Source organism: Macaca fascicularis, chromosome 1 (genome assembly GCF_037993035.2).
Source record: "Macaca fascicularis isolate 582-1 chromosome 1, T2T-MFA8v1.1".
Taxonomy (NCBI): domain Eukaryota; kingdom Metazoa; phylum Chordata; class Mammalia; order Primates; family Cercopithecidae; genus Macaca; species Macaca fascicularis.
Genome location: NC_088375.1, coordinates 27,346,145 through 27,366,954, shown reverse-complemented (window position 1 = coordinate 27,366,954; position 20,810 = coordinate 27,346,145). Strand labels below are relative to the sequence as shown.

General features: G+C 40.3%; 1 protein-coding gene across 1 annotated transcript; it reads left to right on the top strand.

The window, feature by feature from the left end:
- The first annotated feature begins 811 nt into the window (after positions 1-811).
- On the top strand, positions 812-12,243 carry SELE (selectin E). Its single transcript, XM_005539941.4, is given in 15 exon segments — positions 812-920; positions 1,231-1,315; positions 1,895-1,923; positions 1,926-2,280; positions 2,878-2,985; positions 4,204-4,389; positions 5,186-5,371; positions 5,485-5,673; positions 6,613-6,801; positions 6,930-7,118; positions 7,331-7,507; positions 8,050-8,157; positions 8,936-8,957; positions 9,063-9,135; positions 10,372-12,243. Coding segments are annotated over 13 exon segments (1,833 nt in total). The 5' UTR covers positions 812-920; positions 1,231-1,278; the 3' UTR covers positions 9,121-9,135; positions 10,372-12,243.
- The last annotated feature ends 8,567 nt before the right edge of the window (positions 12,244-20,810 follow it).

Sequence of the window (20,810 nt, the reverse complement as noted above, 5' to 3'; positions counted from 1 at the left end):
TTTGTATTTTTAGTAGAGACAGTGTTTCTCCATGTTGGTCAGTCTGGTCTTGAGCTCCTGGCCTCAGGTGATCTGCCCACCTCGGCCTCCCAAAGTGCTGGGATAAAAGGCATGAGCCACCACGCCAGCCTCCTTTTTATTTTTTTACACTGAACAAACCATGAAACTTTCCCATATGTAAATATCTATTTCCCATTTTTCTTATTTTTAAAAAATAAGACATCATTTTAATCATTTGAGTGGTAGATATTATTTTTAGATAATATTTTAATTTAGGCATAACTGCTATGCAAAATCTGAAGATTAATATCTACCTCGTGAGTCATTCCTCTGTGAGACAGTGCATGTTAAATATGTTGAATTGGCAGGTGAAAAAGGAAGAAAAAATGAGTAGTGATTGGTTATCAACAGCCATGAATGAGAAATTGAAGGTAGTAGACTATGGATGACAAACCTATTCTTGGTTTCCTTATGTTTCTGAAATTCTACCACAACTACATGAGAGATACTACTAACACGCAAAGTTTTACAACTTTTTAAAGACATAGACTTTACGTTATCAGAATTAAAAATCATGCATTTGTGTCATATTAATAAAATTGCATATATAATATAAAGGCATGGACAAAGATGAAGTAGCTTCAAGAGACAGAGTTTCTGACATCATTGTAATTTTAAGCATCGTGGATATTCCCGGGAAACTTTTTGGATGCCATTGGGGATTTCCTCTTTACTGGATGTGGACAATATCCTCCTATTATTCACAGGAAGCAATCCCTCCTATAAAAGGGCCTCAGCCGCAGTAGTGTTCAGCTGTTCTTGGCTGACTTCACATCAAAACTACTATACTGACCTGAGACAGAGGCAGCAGTGATACCCATCTGAGAGATCCTGAGTTTGAACAACTGCTTCCCAAAAGAGTAAGTGCAGAACGCTTTATAAGGGCAGCCTTGGGCCATGAAACACAGATATGCAAAAAGCCTTCTAGTAAAAACCACATCTGTACAAGCTCTTATTGAATTGTAGCTAAAACCTGTCTTTTCTCTTTGACCTAAATGATGAAAATCTTAAAATTTGTTTATTTATTTGATTAAACTCTGAAATAAAGATTATGGCACTAGAATCCTTTACCCAAAATCTTAGGATGCTGCCTTAAACATCATGGTAGAATAATGTAACTGGCTACTCAGGATTTCCTTCTCTAATTCATTTTGTGTTTTATCTCCCCAGTAAAGTATTTCAAGCCTAAACCTTTGGGTGAAAAGAACTCTTGAAGTCATGATTGCTTCACAGTTTCTCTCGGCTCTCACTTTGGGTAAGTCAGTGTCATTAGACCAGGATTTCTCATTCTCGCACTATAGATGTTTCAGACTGAAATATCCTTGCTTGTCTGGGGCCGTCCTGTGCAGGGTATCTGGCAGCATCCTTGACCTCTACCTGCAATGTGTTCTTCCCCAGGCTTTGGGCCATTTACTTTACCTCTTAGTGTCTCCCTTTCCTTAAGTGTAAAGTGTGGATCATAAATGACCTATTTCCCAGATGCGTTGTGAGGATTCAATAGCATGGTTCATGGAAAGTACCTCATACAGTGCTACTTGGTGCCTACTAAGTGCTCCATAAAGCTTAGTTATTCTGATTATTATTCTACTACAAAATGGGTTTACTATAATGTTGTGAGTGAGTGCAGGTAAAGCACCTCGTGGGTGGCCAGTCACAAAAGAGATAAACGATAAGTCACTGTTTCTTCATACGTACCTTTTACTTTTGTAAAGATGAGAAAAGTCTGGGCCATGTCACAAACATTGCCAAAAATAAGACAATAAAAAGCACAGTTATCAGAGTTAAACCACAACAGCACCAAACTCTACCATGTCTTTTCTTTTTCTCCCACTAGTGCTTCTCATTAAAGAGAGTGGAGCCTGGTCTCTTACAACACCTCCACAGAAGCTATGACTTATGATGAGGCCAGTGCTTATTGCCAGCAAAGGTACACGCATCTGGTTGCAATTCAAAACAAAGAAGAGATTGAGTACCTAAACTCCATATTGAGCTATTCACCAAGTTATTACTGGATTGGAATCAGAAAAGTCAACAATGTGTGGGTCTGGGTAGGAACCCAGAAACCTCTGACGGAAGAAGCCAAGAACTGGGCTCCAGGTGAACCCAACAATAGGCAAAAAGATGAGGACTGCGTGGAGATCTACATCAAGAGAGACAAAGATGTGGGCATGTGGAATGACGAGCGGTGCAGCAAGAAGAAGCTTGCCCTGTGCTACACAGGTAGGGAGTTTGCGGCTGCAGTGGGCGGTAGTTTCAGTGTGTGGGCATCCTGGCAAATTTACGGCATGCAAAAATTGCTCTCTATTGTGGTCATTTTATGTTCTAAAAGATTCTGTTTAACTGCTAAAGTTTCTCTCTTTTGCTGTTTTGTGTGAATGTGGGCAAGAAAATGTGGGTATGTGTATATATGTATGTATGTATGTATATACACACACATATATATACACATACACATATGTGTGTGTGTATATATAAAATGTATCTAAATACTGTAGGCAAATATGTAGTTCTTTACATTGCACACACACAATACATATTTTAATTGCTTGTTTATTGTGGTAGGGGAACTGTCTCCAGAGTTTGTGAAGAAGTAACTTTTCTATGGTAGGTGCCAGCCACAGCTATACATTAGCATCAAGGTTTAAGATAGGTGGGCCTGAAGCTCAGATTTGGAACTTCGTAAAACACTTCAGTTAAAGTCTATGGCACTCTGTAGCACTGCTGATGTCTCCGTTGCACACTGTTGATTCTAAAATCAAAGGCACTCAGTATAAGCACAGCAATAGTCCTCCTCATCATGCTTTGTGTTTTCTGCAGCTGCCTGTACCAATACATCCTGCAGTGGCCACGGTGAATGTGTAGAGACCATCAATAATTACACTTGCAAGTGTGACCCTGGCTTCAGTGGACTCGAGTGTGAGCAAAGTAAGTCTGGTTCTCACCTCTTTCTTCACTTGAGATGGTAGCACGATCTGATGTCCTAGCTGGCATTAGAGTCAGGTCTGCATGCCTTCCCTTCCCTGGTGCAGATGGTGTCATATGGTGATCGTGAGTTGAGACTATGAAGTCAGACCCTTCTGGGTTTGAGTCCTAGATTCACCAGTTGTTTATTATGGAACCTTGACAAGATAGTTTAAATCTCTAGGTCACAGTTTTCTCATTGTAAAATGAGGATAATAATGTGAACTTTATAGGCTCATGGTTACATAGTGCCTGGCTCACAGGATACATTCAATAAACTGTAGTTCTGTGTCCCTGCAAGGAACAGGTGCTCACATCATCTAGGTGGTAACAAGACGTTGCAGTAGAAATGAGTGAGTTACAGAGTCCAGGGTATCTTGGTTCATGCCCTGGCTCTGTAATGACTAGCTGTGTAGCATGGAGCAAGTCGATTGAATGAAATGAGGTCTCAGTTCCTAAATTTGTAAATTAAGAGAGTTAGATTAGCTTCTCTCCAAAATTCCTTAGCATGGCGTTGTGCAGTAGAGCTTTTTGTGATCATGGAAATGTTCCATAGCTGTGCTGTCCAGTGTGTAGCTACGAGCCACATGTGGTTATTAAGTACTTGAAATGTGGCTGGTGACACTGAGGAACTGAATTTTAAATATCATTTGATTTCAACGAATTCAAGTTTAAATTTGAGTAGCCACACATAGATGGTTGCTACTACATTAGACAGTGCAGCATTGGAGTTTTAAAATTTGTGATGTATTCTAGTACTTAAATTTGAAATATAGCTTTGCGGATGGTTCTCACCCCGGGTGGAAGCTTATCGTAGTATTTTTAGTAGTTGTGAGAAAAGTAACAAGAAATTTGTTGTAAGTTTGCGTGTTTGTTCATATAATTTGAACAGTTCTGAGGTAAACACAGTTACACTACTCTCCCCATATCACTCAATATTTCTTCTTTATGGTGGTCGTCACTGCTTTTTTGTTGTTGTTGTTATAGATCAATGTTTTCTTGAATAAAAGAAAAGGGGTACAATTACAGTCAATTTTACATATTCCATTGGAAATTTTATAAATTTTTAAACTAAAAAACAAAACAACAAAAAAAAAAACTGTAGTTTTTTTCCAGTGTTTCCAGTGTTCTTCTCTGTTAAAGGTGAGAGATGAGCAGAACTGATTTGGGTTTCTTTTTCAGTTGTGAACTGTACAGCCCTGGAATCCCCTGAGCATGGAAGCCTAGTTTGCAGTCACCCACTGGGAAACTTCAGCTACAGTTCTTCCTGCTCTGTCAGCTGTGATAGGGGCTACCTGCCAAGCAGCGTGGAGACCACGCAGTGTATGTCCTCTGGAGAATGGAGTGCTCCTATTCCAGCCTGCAAGGGTAAATCCCTCTCAGAATGCACAGAACATTCTCTAACTCATCCCTCATTGCTTCTGTTTTTTAATCCAACTTACAACATTTTCAAAACTTCAGGGAAAGTTTTTTTTCGTTTTTGTTTTTAATACAACTTGTTCTCTCAGCCAATGTATATTGCCAACCCAGTACCTGCCAGGGTTGAAAGAGGTTTTTTTATTCTCTGCTTGAAATGGGTATTTCCGAGGCTCTGGTGATTTGTAAGGGAGATCACAAAACAGTAAAGCTCTAGAAATCTCAGTGGCTTTCTCATCTTCTTTCCCTGTTTAACTTTTCCATGCCATGGGACTAACTTAAGACCATGATAGTCAAGCAGTCTTAGTATCTCTTTTTCTTTCTTAATTTTATCTTTCTGAACCAGAGGCCAAAAGAAAAAAAAAAAAAAAAAAAAAAAAAAACAGTTCTTCATGTTCTGATGGGCTAAAATAAATGAATAGCCTATGTATGTCAGTACTGGTCATAACTCCTAATCTGGAATCTTTTTTAAAAAAATTTTTTACCTCACGTAAATGATAACATAGATTAGAGACCACTCAGCATAGGCAAAGTGAAAATCAGGCAAGACAGAATATCCATGAAAAAGAATAAAAGCTTTTATTCTGGCTGTGCATGTCCCTAAGAATTGATATAGGACTTTGGGATCTACAGGACTTTGGGATCTACCCTTTGAAGGCAGCTTCCTCACTCTGTTATGCACCCAGCTCAATAGGAAGTGAAAAGATCACTCTTCTGTAAAATTCATGGTGCTCTTTCAAATCCCCAGTGGTTGAGTGTGATGCTGTGACAAATCCAGCCAATGGGTTTGTGGAATGTTTCCAAAACCCTGGAAGTTTCCCATGGAACACAACCTGTACATTTGACTGTGAAGAAGGATTTGAACTAATGGGAGCCCAGAGCCTTCAGTGTACCTCATCTGGGAATTGGGACAATGAGAAGCCAACGTGTAAAGGTAGAGTTGCTCCACATGGAGACTTACTGTTAACATTCTTTTCCTAAACCCATACTGGAAATGGGCAAGCTAATTCTAGGCCCTGCTAATATCAATGGGTATATTTGTTACAGCCGTGACATGCAGGGCCATCCGCCAGCCTCAGAATGGCTCTGTGAGGTGCAGCCATTCCCCTGCTGGAGAGTTCACCTTCAAATCATCCTGCAACTTCACCTGTGAAGAAGGCTTCATGTTGCAGGGAGCAGCCCAGGTTGAATGCACCACTCAAGGGCAGTGGACACAGCAAGTCCCAGTTTGCGAAGGTAAGCTTAAGATCCTTTGATTTATACTTTCTTAAAGAACAACCATCTTCAAACTTGGACAGTGAAAAAAAAACCAATACCCACTTTAACTATAGAAATCAGATTTGATGAGCAACACTCATATCTTTGAGATTCATTTAAAAGAACTAATGTTTGGCCAGGGAAAGGATCATATGTGTTAAGAATGAACCTTTTGCTGGCTTATTTTTACCGTGATGTGCTAATATAACTTTATAGACATTAGCATGGAATAGACAGAATTCTTAATCTAAAGGAATCTTATTAGAAAATTCAGAAAGCGGAATAATGAGAACATGATTTGAATATAAAACTCTCATCACATCTGTCTTCTGAAATGGCTCATAATTAGCAGTGAGGAGACTGTTTCAAGTATAGGGTCAGCTACAGAGATAGTATTGATACATATGTAAGCAGTAAACTTTAATTCACTTTTAAGTGAGAGCAAGGATATTGAAAACGAGCAGTTTTTACTATCAGGCACTGGCCTTCTCCTAGCCAAAGCCAGCACAGAATGATTTCCAGTAGCAAAACATTATAACACAAAAACCAAACTGCAAAACAGACAAATTTTATAGGGGTGCTTTCTTCTCTTCCTTTTTGGCACCAACTATAAACATCCACGACCCATATGTTGTCCTCGGACTGTGTGAAATCTTTGCCTTGACCATAATTTATTTTGTATGTTAGAAGAACAGTGCTCAGGAACTAATGTTCTGGTTAATTAGTCTTTTAATTAGTGCCATGATCAGTGAGGGGGCTGAAATTCAAAGAAAACAGCCATCTTCCCACTTGTCCAGGGAATTATAAAGAATCTTCAGTTCTCCAAGTGTTGCTTGAATGAACTGGATGCACTCAACAAATGCCAAGTACTCTCTAGTTCCACTGCAATATTTTCTGACCATCATTTTGATGTCTCAGCTTTCCAGTGCACAGCCTTGTCCAACCCCGAGCGCGGCTACATGAATTGTCTTCCTAGCCCTTCTGGCAGTTTCCGTAATGGGTCCAGCTGTGAGTTTTCCTGTGAGCAGGGATTTGTGTTGAAGGGATCCAAAAGGCTCCAATGTGGCCCCACAGGGGAGTGGGACAATGAGAAGCCCACATGTGAAGGTATAGTCTTTGTTTTTATTTTATTTTAAGATAAAAAACTATTCAAGAGCTTAGGAACTTGGTTACCTTGGGAAATGTATTGCTGGAGATGCAAACAAATTTCTGAAGTGCTCTCTCATGTGTTCCAGCTGTGACATGTGATGCTGTCCACCAGCCCCAGAGGGGCTTGGTGAGGTGTGCTCATTCTCCTATTGGAGAATTCACCTACAAGTCCTCTTGTGCCTTCAGCTGTGAGGAAGGATTTGAATTACACGGATCAACTCAACTTGAGTGCACATCTCAGGGACAATGGACAGAAGAGGTTCCTTCCTGCCAAGGTAGAATTGAGTGCAGACTTTTTTAGGGTACAGGTCAAATACTTCCTAAGTTTCTGAACCTGGATTGCCCCAAGGGGGTTTGATCCTAATTTCCTAAACGCTGAAAACTAAGTAGTGCTTATACGTTACATTTATTTTTGACTTTTAAGCAAGTTTTAGAAATTTTCCAGTAGATTTTTCTGAAACTCTACCTGTGTACCTAATATTTGCAGTGGTAAAATGTTCAAGCCTAGCAGTTCTGGAAAAGATCAACATGAGCTGCAGTGGGGAGCCCGTGTTCGGCACTGTGTGCAACTTTGCATGTCCTGAAGGATGGAGGCTCAATGGCTCTGCAGCAATGACATGTGGTGCCACAGGACACTGGTCTGGGATGCTGCCTACCTGTGAAGGTGATGCACTGATTGATGGTGGTTGTCTGGGGATTAAAGAGAAAAAGGGGGAGCTATCTTGTTACAGTAATCAACTATCCATTATATCCAAACCAGAAAGGTCGCCCAGGTTGACAAGTTGTGAATATTAAGTTGTATGGGGATAGAGAAAAAACAGAAGTTGCATGTTGATGAAATAGGTAGAATTCTGACAACTGGAGAAAGGAGACAGAGAGAGGAGAGGAGAAAGGGGGAAATGGAAAATAAGAGGGAGTGAGAGCAAGAGAGCAAGCAAGTGCAGTGTTTACTAACCAAGGTGTGGTGTGGTATTGTGGTGAGCTTGGCAAGTTAGAGTTCTGCCTGCCAATGGTAGAAATAGCTTCAAAGGTGGCTTGGAGCAGATCTCAAAGGCCTTTAATGCCACATCTCTGCTTCTTGTATTAAACTAGATAGTTCTTCTGCTCCTAGTAATGAATGTACAGAAAAAAGGCCAACGGGACAGGACAGAGAGACTTTAATGTCAGTTCCTCCTCATGACATTTCTTCCTCTCTTGTTTCCTTAGCTCCCACTGAGTCCAACACTCCCTTGGTAGCTGGACTTTCTGCTGCTGGACTCTCCCTCCTGACATTAGCTCCATTTCTCCTCTGGCTTCGGAAATGGTTTCGGAAAGGTGAGGAAGTTTATGAATGTTCTTCAAAAATGTTTTTGAAAACACATTTCTTTCTCACTGGTAAGTCATGGTCTTGCTTACTAATTTAAACAATAATTAGAATCTGGATAAACACTAATAAATGCAGTATAATTAAGCAGAAGTCGTAAGAAAAGAGTTAGTAGTACAACTTAGTGTGGGAAGAGTTTTAGGAAATAAAAATGTTAGTTGTGCCTAATATTGTACAACTCCAGGGGGTGCTACTCATGCTGAATTATACGATGCCTCCAGCAATTGTGCAATGAGACTGCCATGATGAGCACTCTCAGGAAAATGGATAAAATTCTTCCTAAGGAGATTTATTTGGAGTGCAGGCTTAAATTTGGGAGTATCTCATAAAGAATATGCAAGCACATCTGACTACACTCATGGTTTGTTTGGCTTACATGTTTAAGAGTACTTAAAACATTTTTGAGTTAAGTTCTGATATTTACAAAAAGGAAATCTCACGTTTAAATTCAGACTTTGGACTTCTCATGAAAAATTGGGAGCTGAATCAGGCAAGATGACCCCGTAGCTATTTGCTGGCATTAGGAAGCTGCTATGCCCTTTGGATGGCTGTGCACTTTGCATTTTACCCTAGATGCCACCGAGCCATGCTTGTGCTCTGATTATTACAGAGGCCCTGAAGCATCGAGTTTGCAACCCTTGATGAATTAAGTCACATTGTATCTGGATTTAATATATCCTTAAAAGTCATTTAGTCTGAATTAATGGTTGTTTGTCTTTTCTTTTGCAGCAAAGAAATTTGTTCCTGCCAGGTAAGTTGCATTCTTATACAAAGCATGCCATTGAACATTCCACACATTTTTCTCTCTTCATGTTGGAAGACAGTGCTTTACCTAGTGTTCTCATGTATTCCACAGCAGCTGCCAAAGTCTTGAATCAGATGGAAGCTACCAAAAGCCTTCTTACATCCTTTAAGTTCAAAAGAATCAGGTAAGACTTGTAACTCACAAATGGTTATGAGAGAGGTATCTTCTCTACGTGCTCTGTTTCTCTTTGAACCCTCCAAACTTGCCAATATCTTAGGGAGGGAGCAGGGGAGAAATCATCACCTGGGTATTGTTCTGGAAAGTTGTTTCATTTTTTTTATAGAAGGAGAGGAAAGAAACTGAGATCTAGCTTTATTGTGTAATTTCATTTATGATAGGTAATAGTAATGAAGATAGCTGACCCTTACATCGCACTTACTATATTCTAGGAACTTTTCTAAGCTAGGAACTCTGAGATATGGGCTGTTCCTATATTTCTTATCTTTTCTTTTTCCTTTTTTTTTTTTTTTTTTTTTTAATTTTGAGATGGAGTCTCATTCTGTTGCCCAGACTGGAGTGCAGTTGCATGATCTTGGCTCACTGCAACCTCCGCCTCCTGGGTTCAAGCGATTCTCCTGTCTCAACCTCCCGAGTAGCTGGGATTACAGGTGCCTGCCACCACACCCAGATAATTTTTGTAGTTTTAGTAGAGACGGGGTTTCATCATGTTGGCCAGGCTGGTCTTGAACTCCTGGTCCACCTGCCTTGGCCTCCCAAAGTGCTGGGATTATAGGCGTGAGCCACCGGGACTGGCCTGTTGCTATATTTCTTATCACACAGATGAAGAAAATATGACAGAGAGAAGTTAAGTAAATTGCCTGAAATCTCAAAGCTAGTAAGTGCTGTAGCCAGGATCCAAACTCAGGCAATCTGGTTCTAAAATTTGTGTTCTTAACTACTCTGACCTGCTTTGAGAGAATTTGGAAGGGTCAAGTCCCTCTGAATACTTTTTTAAAAATTAAAATAACTTTTTTGTGTGTGTGCGGTTTTAAGTTTACAGAAAAATTGAGCAGAAAACACAAAGAGTTCCAACATATCTCCTCACCACCCCTCCAATTACGCCTGTTATTAACATCTTATATTAGTGTTACAACTGGATAGGCCAACATTGATACATTATTATTCATTAATGTCCACAGGCTACAGTAGAATTCACTCTATGTTGTATATTCTGTAGGTTTTGACAGATGTATAATATGTATCCATCATCACTGTCCCAACTGAATAGAATTCGATGTTCCTACATGGTCTATCCTAGTGAGAGTGTATACAGTAGTCTGTGTTAGAAGGTACATTTTGTTGTCATGATCAGTATGCAGAATATTAAGCGTTCTGATGACCTGCATGTTTATATTTGCAGAAACACAGGTGCGTCTGGGGAACTAGAGGGATACATTGAAGTTAACAGAGACAGATAACTCTCCTCGGGTGTCTGGCCCTTCTTGCCTACTATGCCAGATGTCTTTATGGCTGAAACCGCAACACCCACCACCACTTCAACAGATCAAAGTCCAGCGGGCCAGGTCAGCCTTCAACTGAAAAGACTCAGTGTTCTCTTTCCTATTCTCAGGATTAAGAGAGTGTTGGCTAATGAAGGGAAAGGATATTTTCTTCCAAGAAAAGGTGAAGAGACCAAGACTCTGAAATCTCAGAATTCCTTTTCTAACTCTCCCTTGCTCGCTATAAAATCTTGGCACAGAAACACAATATTTTGTGGCTTTCTTTCTTTTGCCCTTCACAGTGTTTCGACAGCTGATTACACAGTTGCTATCACAAGAATGAATAATAATTATCAAGAGTTTAGAGGAAAAAATGGCTTAAAATATTATAACTTAAAAAAATAACAGATGTTGAATGCCCACAGGCAAATGCATGGAGGGTTGTTAATGGTGCAAATCCTACTGAACACTCTGTGTGAGGGTTGCTATGTACAGTTTAATCACTTTCATCCCTATGGGATTCAGTGTTTCTTAAAGAGTTCTTAAAGATTGTGATCTTTTTACTTGCATTGAATATATTATAATCTTCCATAATTCTTCATTCAATACAAGTGTTGTAGGGACTTAAAAAACTTGTAAATGTTGTAAACTATGATCTGGTAAAAGTTACTTATTCTAGATTACCCCCTCGTTGTTTATTAATAAATTATGTTACATTTGTTATAAATTTATTTCAAAAAGGGAAACTATTGTCCCCTAGCAAGGCATGATGTTAACCAGAATAAAGTTCTGAATGTTTTTACTACAGTTGTTTTTTGAAAACATGGTAGAATTGGAGAGTAAAAACTGAATGGAAGGTTTGTATATTGTCAGGTATTTTTTCAGAAATAAGGGATTTCCATGATGAAAAACTTCCACGAGGCCAAATGTTTGGAACTAATAAAAGCATAAGTGCAAACACACGAAGGTATAATTTTATGAATGTCTTTGTTGGAAAAGAATGCAGAAAGATGGATGTGCTTTGCATTCCTACAAAGATGTTTGTCAGATGTGATATGTAAACATAATTCTTGTACATTATGGACGATTTTAAATTCACGATAGAAACTCACCATGTAAAAGAGTCATCTGGTAGATTTTTAACGAATGAAGATGTCTAATAGTTATTCTCTATTTGTTTTCTTCTGTATGTTAGGGTGCTCTGGAAGAGAGGAATGCCTGTGTGAGCAAGCATTTATGTTTATTTATAAGCAGATTTAACAATTCCAAAGGAATCTCCAGTTTTCAGTTGATTACTGGCAATGAGAAATTCTCAGTCAGTAATTGCCAAAGCTGCTCTAGCCTTGCGGAGTGTGAGAATCAAAACTCTCCTACACTTCCATTAGCTTAGCATGTGTTGAAAAAAAAAGTTTCAGAGAAGTTCTGGCTGAACACTGGCAATGACAAAGCCAACAGTCAAAACAGAGATGTGATAAGGATCAGAACAGCAGAGGTTCTTTTAAAGGGGCAGAAAAACTCTGGGAAATAAGCGAGAACAACTACTGTGATCAGGCTATGCATGGAATAAATTGTTATTTTCTTTGAAATTGTTTAAGTGTTGTAAATATTTATGTAAACTCCATTAGAAATTAGCTGTGTGAAATACCAATGTGGTTTGTGTTTGAGTTTTATTGAGAATTTTAAATTATAACTTAAAATATTTTATAATTTTTAAAGTATATATTTATTTAAGCTTATGTCAGACCTATTTGACATGACACTATAAAGGTTGACAATAAACATGCTTATGTTTATCTCTGTGTTAAGGCTCTTTCTTAAAAATTTTATTTAGATAAGACTCACATTCCATAAAATCCACCCTTTAAAAATGTATGTGATTGTACAGCTATCACCATTGTTTAACTCCAGAAGATTTCTATCACCCTGATAAAGCATTATTTCTCAGTGTGTCTGTGAGAGTATTTCTGAAGAGATTAGTATTTAATTGGTAGACTAAGAGGATTGCCTTCACCAATGTGGGTGGTCATGATCCAACCCACTGAGGGCCTGTGTAGAACAAACAGAGTGAATTCACTCTCTTTCTAAGCTGGGACACCCATCTTCTCCTGCCCTCCAACACTGGTACTCTTGGTTCTAGGGCCTTTGGACTTTGACGTATTCCACTGGCTTTCCTGGTTCTCAGCTTGTAGACAGCAGGCCAAGGGACTTCTCAGCTTCCATAATTGTGTGAGACAATTTCTATAAAAAAATACCACACCCCCACACCCCAACACACACACACACACACACACACACACACACACACCCTATTGGTTCTATTTCTCTGGAGAACTCCAACTAACACATGTCCCTTCATGAGAATTGGCTACTTAGACTAGGTCTCCTCTTTAATGCCCTCGTAACCCATATTTCTCTTCCTTCCTTTAACTGTAATAAATAACTATACATTATTACTTGCATAATTGTTTGTTTAATATCTGTCTTCTCCACTAAATTCTAAGTTCCTCAGGGGTAGAGAAAAATTACCTTGTTCATTGCTGTATTCTCAGAGCCTAGCACATTCCTGGTGCAGAGTGGACATCCAACAAATATTTATAGAATGAATAAATCAATGCATGGGTGAATGAATGCATATTTCGGCTCATAATAAGAAGTAGAATCACTTTTCACAAATGGAATGAGTGGTCTCAGAGGGCTACAGCTTAAAACCCAGTTGTGTATCAACTGCCCCCCCTACTGCCAGTTTGCAATTTAATATCTCTATCTCTCAAATGTCCAGCAATTATTTCAATCCCCATATACAGAAATGGGGCTTGTAGGAATCATTGTGAGGACTAAAGATCAATAGAAATAAGAGGGAAAAATTTTTTTTTAAAAAGGAGGTGGAAAAATAGCACAAGAGGAAGTAATAAGAGAGAAAAAGGAAAGATACTAAAAGAAAAAATATTGAGGTACATAGAGTAAACAGTACAGATGCTACAGAAGGGAAACATCTAGTTTTGTATCCACTCACCTAAAACATCCACACAAGCGCCGGGCATAGTGACTCTCACCTGTAATCCCAGCACTTTGGGATGCAGAAGTGGGTGGATCACAGGGTCAGGAGACCAAGACCATCCTGGCCAACATGGCGAAACCCCATCTCTACTAAAAATACAAAAATTAGCTGGGCATAGTGGCGCGTGCCTGTAGTCCCAGCTACTCAGGAGGCTGAGGCAGGAGAATGGCTTGAGCCCGGGAGGCGGAGTTTGCAGTGAGCAGAGATCAGGCCACTGCACTCCAGCCTGGAGACAGAGTGAGACTGTGTCTCAGGAAAAAAAAAAAAAAAAAAAAAAAAGCCACAAAAGCTTACATGCTCATGTGCACACACATACACACAGAGATATATTCCTGAATCCTAACCCACAGGTAATTTACCCTGAAGATAATGAAAATTAAGCTTCAGGCTCCATTATTTAGATGAACCTTTAAATTATAAGGGCTTGGGTCCTAAGAATGTGTTTACGTGGTAATACATCTTTGTAAAATCTATAAAAGCAAGACGCTTTTACATTCCTTTTCTCAAAGAGAGACCTCAAATTATATAAACCTTGGACCCTGAAAAACTTCTAAATCTGTTCCTGAGCGAACCCAAAATATTCTGATTCAGTAGGATTGGAAGCAAATGTGTGTATGTTTTTTTGTTTTTTTAATGTTACCAAGTGATTTGGATGCACAACCAGGTTTGGAAATTACTGACAAAGGACTATAGGTTGATTAGTTTAATGGGTGCCTGATGTCTATGCGGTATTTCTGGAGCTTTGCCTCTACTGATTGGGTCATATACCATATAACACTATGTAGTTTGGGAAAAGTGGACAATGGGTAACATTCACTTGCACATTGCAGTGATGATCACATCCCCCTCTGTGTTGAGTAATTAGTTATCTATCTGTATGTACTGGCTGTAGCAATGTAGTTCTTTTCAACAAGAAATCAAGAGAATTCAGACACAACATTCACAGTTGTAAATATCAAGAAAATAGAGTAAATTTGTTTAACAAACATCCAATTTTGGAAGCAAGATATATCTGCCAGCAGTGTAACTGTCCAATGGGTTCGTTTTGTTTGCTGCCCAGATAAAGCTGATTTATCAAGATGGGAATTGCAATAGAGAAAAAATTTAATTCATGCAGACCCGGCCAAATGGGAGACCAGGATTTTGTTATTACTGAAATCAGCCTCTCCCAAAATTCTAAGGCTAGGATTTTTCAAGGATAGTTTGGCAGGCAGAGGAATGGGTGCTATGCAATCATAGTGGTGTGGAAAATGGTCCTTGTGCCTGCTAAGTCTGTTTCTGGGTGGAGCCACAGGACTTGTTGGTGGGTCCAGGTAGAGTCACCAGTTGAAATGTAAGAATCTGAAAAGACATCTCAAAAGCCCAATCAGGTTCTATGATAGTGCTGTTATCTGCAGGAGTAACTGGGGATGTTGTGAATCTTGTGACCCCTGGAATAACAGTTGGTAATTGTTTACCTCTACACCTTAGCAGAATTCAGGCTCCTCTCATCCTCCTAACCTTTCATTGGTGGTCTTTTATTAGCTTTACAAAGGCAGTTTAGTTTTGGAGAAGGGCTATTATCATTTAAACTATAAACTAAATTTCTGCCAAAGATAGCTTGGCCCAAGCCCAGGAATTATTAAGGGCAGTCTGGAAGCTACAGGCAAGATGGGGGTTGGTTATATCAGATGTCTTTCACTGTCATAATTTTTTCACTACTATAATTTTTGTGAAGGCAGTTTCAATAGTGCAGCATAGACTTGAAACAAATGAGGAGAAACCAGAAGGGGAGTGGGGGCTCACGCCTGTAATCCCAGCACTTTGGGAGGTCGAGGCAGGTGAATCACCTGAGGTTAGGAGTTTGAGACCAGCCTGGCCAACATGGCAAAACCCCATCTCTACTAAAAATACAAAAAACGTAGCCGGGTATGGTGGCACATGCCTGTAGTCCCAGCTGCTTGGGAGGCTGAGGCACGAGAATCACTTGAACCAGGGAGACGGAGGCTGCAGTGAGCCAAGATCACGCCACTGCACTCCAGCCTGGGCAACAGAGTGAGACCCTGTCTAAAAACAAACAAACAAAAAAACAAAAACAAAAACAAAAACAGCAACAACAAATAAGGAGAAACCTGATGGTTAGAAATAAGGAAATGTTTAATGGCCTGGAGGTTCAATGAGGTAGGAGTAAAAAGCATTGCAATGAGATACTTGAGCAATACACCTGGGAGAATAGGAGACAGTAGTTAAAGAGTGAAGTGTCGGGCCAGGCGCGATGGCTCACGCCTGTAACCCCAGCACTTTGGGAGGCCGAGGCGGGTGGATCACCTGAGGTCGGGAGTTCAAGACCAGCCTGACCAACATGGAGAAACCCTGTCTCTACTAAAAAAAATACAAAATTAGCCAGGCATGGTGGCGCATGCCTGTAATCCCAACTACTCGAGAGGCTGAGGCAGGAGAATCGCTTGAACCCGGGAGGCAGAGGTTGCAGTGAGCCGAGATTGCGCCATTGCACTCCAGCCTGGGCAAACAGAACGAAACTCCATCTCAAAAAAAAAAAGAGTGAAATGTTTGATTGTGTGACTTTAGAGATGGTACAGTCTTAGGTGATGTTGAGATTGAGGCTGTGCCTAGAGAAGGAGGTAGCTCAAGTCTAGTGGAGGAAAATGTCACTGGAGAGCTGAGGATGTGGGCTGTGGTATGGATTGTGCCATGGATGGTGAAGTCCCATAAGACTATGAGAAGTGCTTACAGGGGAAGGAAGATCAGGAGCCAGGTGCCAAAGCCATCCTTGCATGAGCAGTTGGGAGTTGGGAGGTCACTACAATGAGGACAGTGAGATGGTTTATCTCAGTGTCACAAGCTTCAAAGAAGCAGAGTTATTTTATTTCTTCTTTGTATTTTTTTTTTTTTACAAGAGGGCAGATGAACAAAGATATACAGGAGGCCCTCATTATAAAGGAGAAGATTGCCCCTGCCTTCCAACCCTGAAGTGTTCACTGTGTGAAGAATAAATATTGTCATCTTGAGAGATCTGCAGGGGAAGTGATGTCCTTGGGAGGCAGTCGGGCTGATGACAAAGCAACAAGGTAGGAGAAAAGTTTGAAAAGGAAACTGGAAGATTGAGGGGAGTTTAGTGATGGTGAAGACAGGAATCCCAGGGATGGCTAGGAAGCATTTGGGATGAAAATCAAGGTGGGGTCAGGAGAGAGCAGTTTAGGTGAACAGTCTAGGAGATAGATGACAGACAATAAGAGTGGCTTACATGCCAAATGTAAGAAAACGTGTGCCAGGCGCGGTGGCTCAAGCCTGTAATCCCAGCACTTTGGGAGGCCGAGACGGGCGGATCACAAGGTCAGGAGATCGAGACCATCCTGGCTAACACGGTGAAACCCCGTCTCTACTAAAAAATACAAAAAACTAGCCGGGCGCGGTGGCGGGCGCCTATAGTCCCAGCTACTCGGGAGGCTGAGGCAGGACAATGGCGTGAACCCGGGAGGCGGAGCTTGCAGTGAGCTGAGATCCGGCCACTGCACTCCAGCCTGGGCGGCAGAGCGAGACTCCGTCTCAAAAAAAAAAAAAAAAAAAAAAAAGAAAACGTGAGCAGTGGTGTTTTGGAGGTAGGTGGGCAGTTAGTTAATTCTCTACTGCACATTCCTTCTACCCATAATAAACTGATAGCAACTGCAGTGAGTGCAGCCTTGGTTGGCAGCAAAGAGCAAATAAACCTTGCGGTCATCTGTAACGGAGGTGTAGGCTAGCGAACGGTTGGGTAGTTGTCCTTTAACCATCCCTTGAACCCAGTGATGCTGCTTTCAATAGCATTCACTGGTACTTCCCTCATGTCTCTTGACAGGCAAGTGGTTCTTCAGCATTGGGTCCTCTCTCCAGGGTTTTGTGATGGTTTTACAATGCTCACCAACTCAATCTAGTTCTACGTTTTGAGGGCCACAAAACAGTCTAATAACCACTCTTCGTTACCACCCATCAAATGGCTGTTAATATATCTCCATGACCTTTCCTATTCCAAATCTTCTTTTGGCTGAATGTACATTAAATTTTTTTTTTATTGAGGTGAAGTTCACATAACATAAAACAGCCATCTTAAAGTGTACAATCCAGTGACATTTATCACATTGTATAACCATCTATGATATGGTTTGGATCCATGTTCTCACTCAAATCTCATGTCAAATTGTAATCCCCAATGTTGGAGGTGGGGCCTGGTAGGAGGTGATTGGATCATGAGGGTGGGGTTTCTCATGAATGATTTAGTAGTACCATCCTCTTAGTACTGTCCTCATGATAGTGAATGAGTTCTCACGAGATCTGACTGTTTAAAAGTGACTGTCACCTCCCCACATCCCTCTCTTGCTCCTGCTTTTGCCATGTAACATGCCTGCTCCCCTTTCACTTTCTGCCGTGATTGTAAGTTTCCTGAGGCCTCACCAGAAACTGAGCAGATATCGGCACCATGCTTCCTGTAAAGCTTGCAGAAGTGTAAGCCAATTAAACATCTTTTCTTTATAAATTACCAAGTCTCAGGTAATTCTTTATAACAATGCAAGAATGGCCTAACAAAATCTCTATCTAGTTCCAAAATATTTTTATCAGAAGAAAACTCTGTACCCTATAAGCAGTTAGTCCCCATTTCCTCCTCACCCCCTGGGAACCTCTAATCTACTTTCTGTCTCCATGGATTTACCTCTTCTATATATTTCATATAAATGGAATCAGACAACATGTAACCTTTTGTATCTGGCTTCTTTTGGAACAGGAATTAAAAGAAATTAAATAATGTGTAAGCAGAAACTCAGTTGTATGTAAAAAAACCAATTCCCCGTGAGAAAGAGAAAGAGCTGGAGTCCTTTAAAAATAAACTGCCTGTTTTTCTGGGGCTAGTGAGCCTTATCTCTCCTCATTTCCCAGGCATTATGAAGACACTGATTCCCTAGCTGTGCAGCTGCAAGGTCACTAGACAGATAAACTCAAGTCACAAAACATGTTTCTCCTTGAAAAGTAAGAAATGATGTAATGCATGTCTCAATTAATTGAATAACTGTCTTTGTTTCTCACTTCTGTAGTATGCTTTCTCCTGCACAGATCCCCCTCTCCCCCACCCCACAAAATGCTAAAAAGGTAACTCTTTGTTCAGGGCTCAGTCCTTTGGATGTTAATCTGACTTGGCCAGTGCACCTAAAAAATAAATATCCTCCTGAACCCCATTTGTCTCTCTGATTCCTTAAAAAATCCCACAATATTTCCACTAGCAAAATTTGTTGACACATTGGATATGAGTTTTGAAAAAAAGAGAGGTGTCTCAGTTAACTCCAAAAGTTTTGGTCTGAGTAACTGGAAGGATGGAGTTATAATCTACTGAGATGGAAAGGCTGTGGAAAGAGCCCTACAGATTGGAGGAAAAATTCAGAAGTTCAGTTTGGGAGATGTAAAAGATAAGAGGCTTATTGAACAATTAAATTTGGGGATGGAGATGTTGAGTAGGCATTTGGCTGCAGGAGAATGGTTCTGGCTGTACAGAATTTAGAAATCATTAGCATTTAACTGGTATTCAAAGTCAAGGGAGTGAATTGGATTACCAAGTTAGTGAGGTTAGACACAGAAGAGCAAAGCGGTGATCTCTGGAGTACTCCAGGGGTTTGGAGGTTGGGGAGATGAGGGAGAATCAACATGATACAGAAGAAATAGCCAGTGAAGTAGAAGAAAAACCAGGGGCTCCCTGGTGAAGTAAGATGAGGATGGAGAATAGACTGTTGGTGTTAGTGAAGTGTAGACCTTGGTGAGAGCAGTCTCAGGGAATTGGTGTGGCTGAAAGCCTGATTAGACAAGCTTCAAGAGAGAATTACAGCCTGAGCAACATAGTGAGATCCTGTCTCTACAAAAAAATAAAAATAAAAAAATTAGCTGAGGGTTGGGGCATGTAGTCCTAGCTACATGGAAGGCTGAGGGAGAAGAGGCACTAGACCCCAGAATTACTTGAGTGCAATGAGCTATGATCCTACCACTGCACTCTAGTCTGAGTGACAAAGCAGCATTCCCATCTCTTAGAGAAAGAGATAGAGCGATTGAGAGAATTAGAGGAGAGGACTTAGAAAAAAGCAAATCTAGATATTTCTTTCAGGGTATAGTAGGAGCATTTGGCACTTTCACAAGTCTCCCTGGCTCCACATTTGTCCCCATTTTACCATGTCTTCCAAGTTCCTGCCATAAGTTCAGCTTAATGATCAAGAGCAGGGGATTTGGAACTGACTGGCCTCCGTTCAAATTCCCAACCGTGTCTCTTACTAGTTATGTGACTAAGGCAACTTTCTTTTTATTCTTTTTTTTTTTTTTTTTTTTATACTTTAACTTCTGGGATACATGTGCAGAACGTGCAGGTTTGTTACATAGGTATGCATGTGCCACAGTGGTTTGCTGCACTCATCAACCTGTCATCTACATTAGGTATCTCTCCTACTGCTGTTCCTAGCCTTGCCCCCCATCCCCTGACATGCCCCAGTGTGTGATGTTCCCCTCCCTGTGTCTATGTGTTCTCATTGTTCAACTCCCACTTATGAGTGAGAACGGGCCATGTTTGGTTTTCTGTTCCAGTGTTAGTTTGCTGAGAATGATGGTTTCCAACTTCATCCATGTCCCTGCAAAGGACATGAACTCATCCTTTTTTATGGCTGCATAGTATTCCATGATGTATATGTGCCACATTGTCTTTATCCAGTTTATCATTGATGGGCATTTGGGTTGGTTCCAAGTCTTTGCTGTTGTGAATAGTGCCTTGATAAACATATGTGTGCATGTGTCTTCATAGTAGAATGATTTATAATCCTTTGGGTCTACATCCAGTAATGGGATTGCTGGGTCAAATGGTATTTCTGGTTATAGATCCTTGAGAAATCACCACACTGTCTTCCACAATGATTGAACTAATTTACACTCCCATCAACACTGTAAAAAGCGTTCCTATTTCTCCACATCCTCTCCAACATCTGTTGTTTCCTGACTTTTTAATAATCACCATTCTAACTGGCATGAGATGGCATCTCATTGTGGGTTTGATTTGCATTACTCTAATGACCAGTGATGATGAGCATTTTTTTCATATGTTTGTTGACCACATAAATGTCTTCTTTTGAGAAGTATCTGTTCATATCCTTTGCTCACTTTTCAATGGGGTTGTTTGTTTTTCTTGTAAATTTGTTTAAGTTCCTTGTAGATTTTGGATATTAGCCCTTTGTCAGATGGATAGATTGCAAAAATTTTCTCCCATTCTGTAGGTTGCCTGTTCACTCTGATGATAGCTTTTTTTTT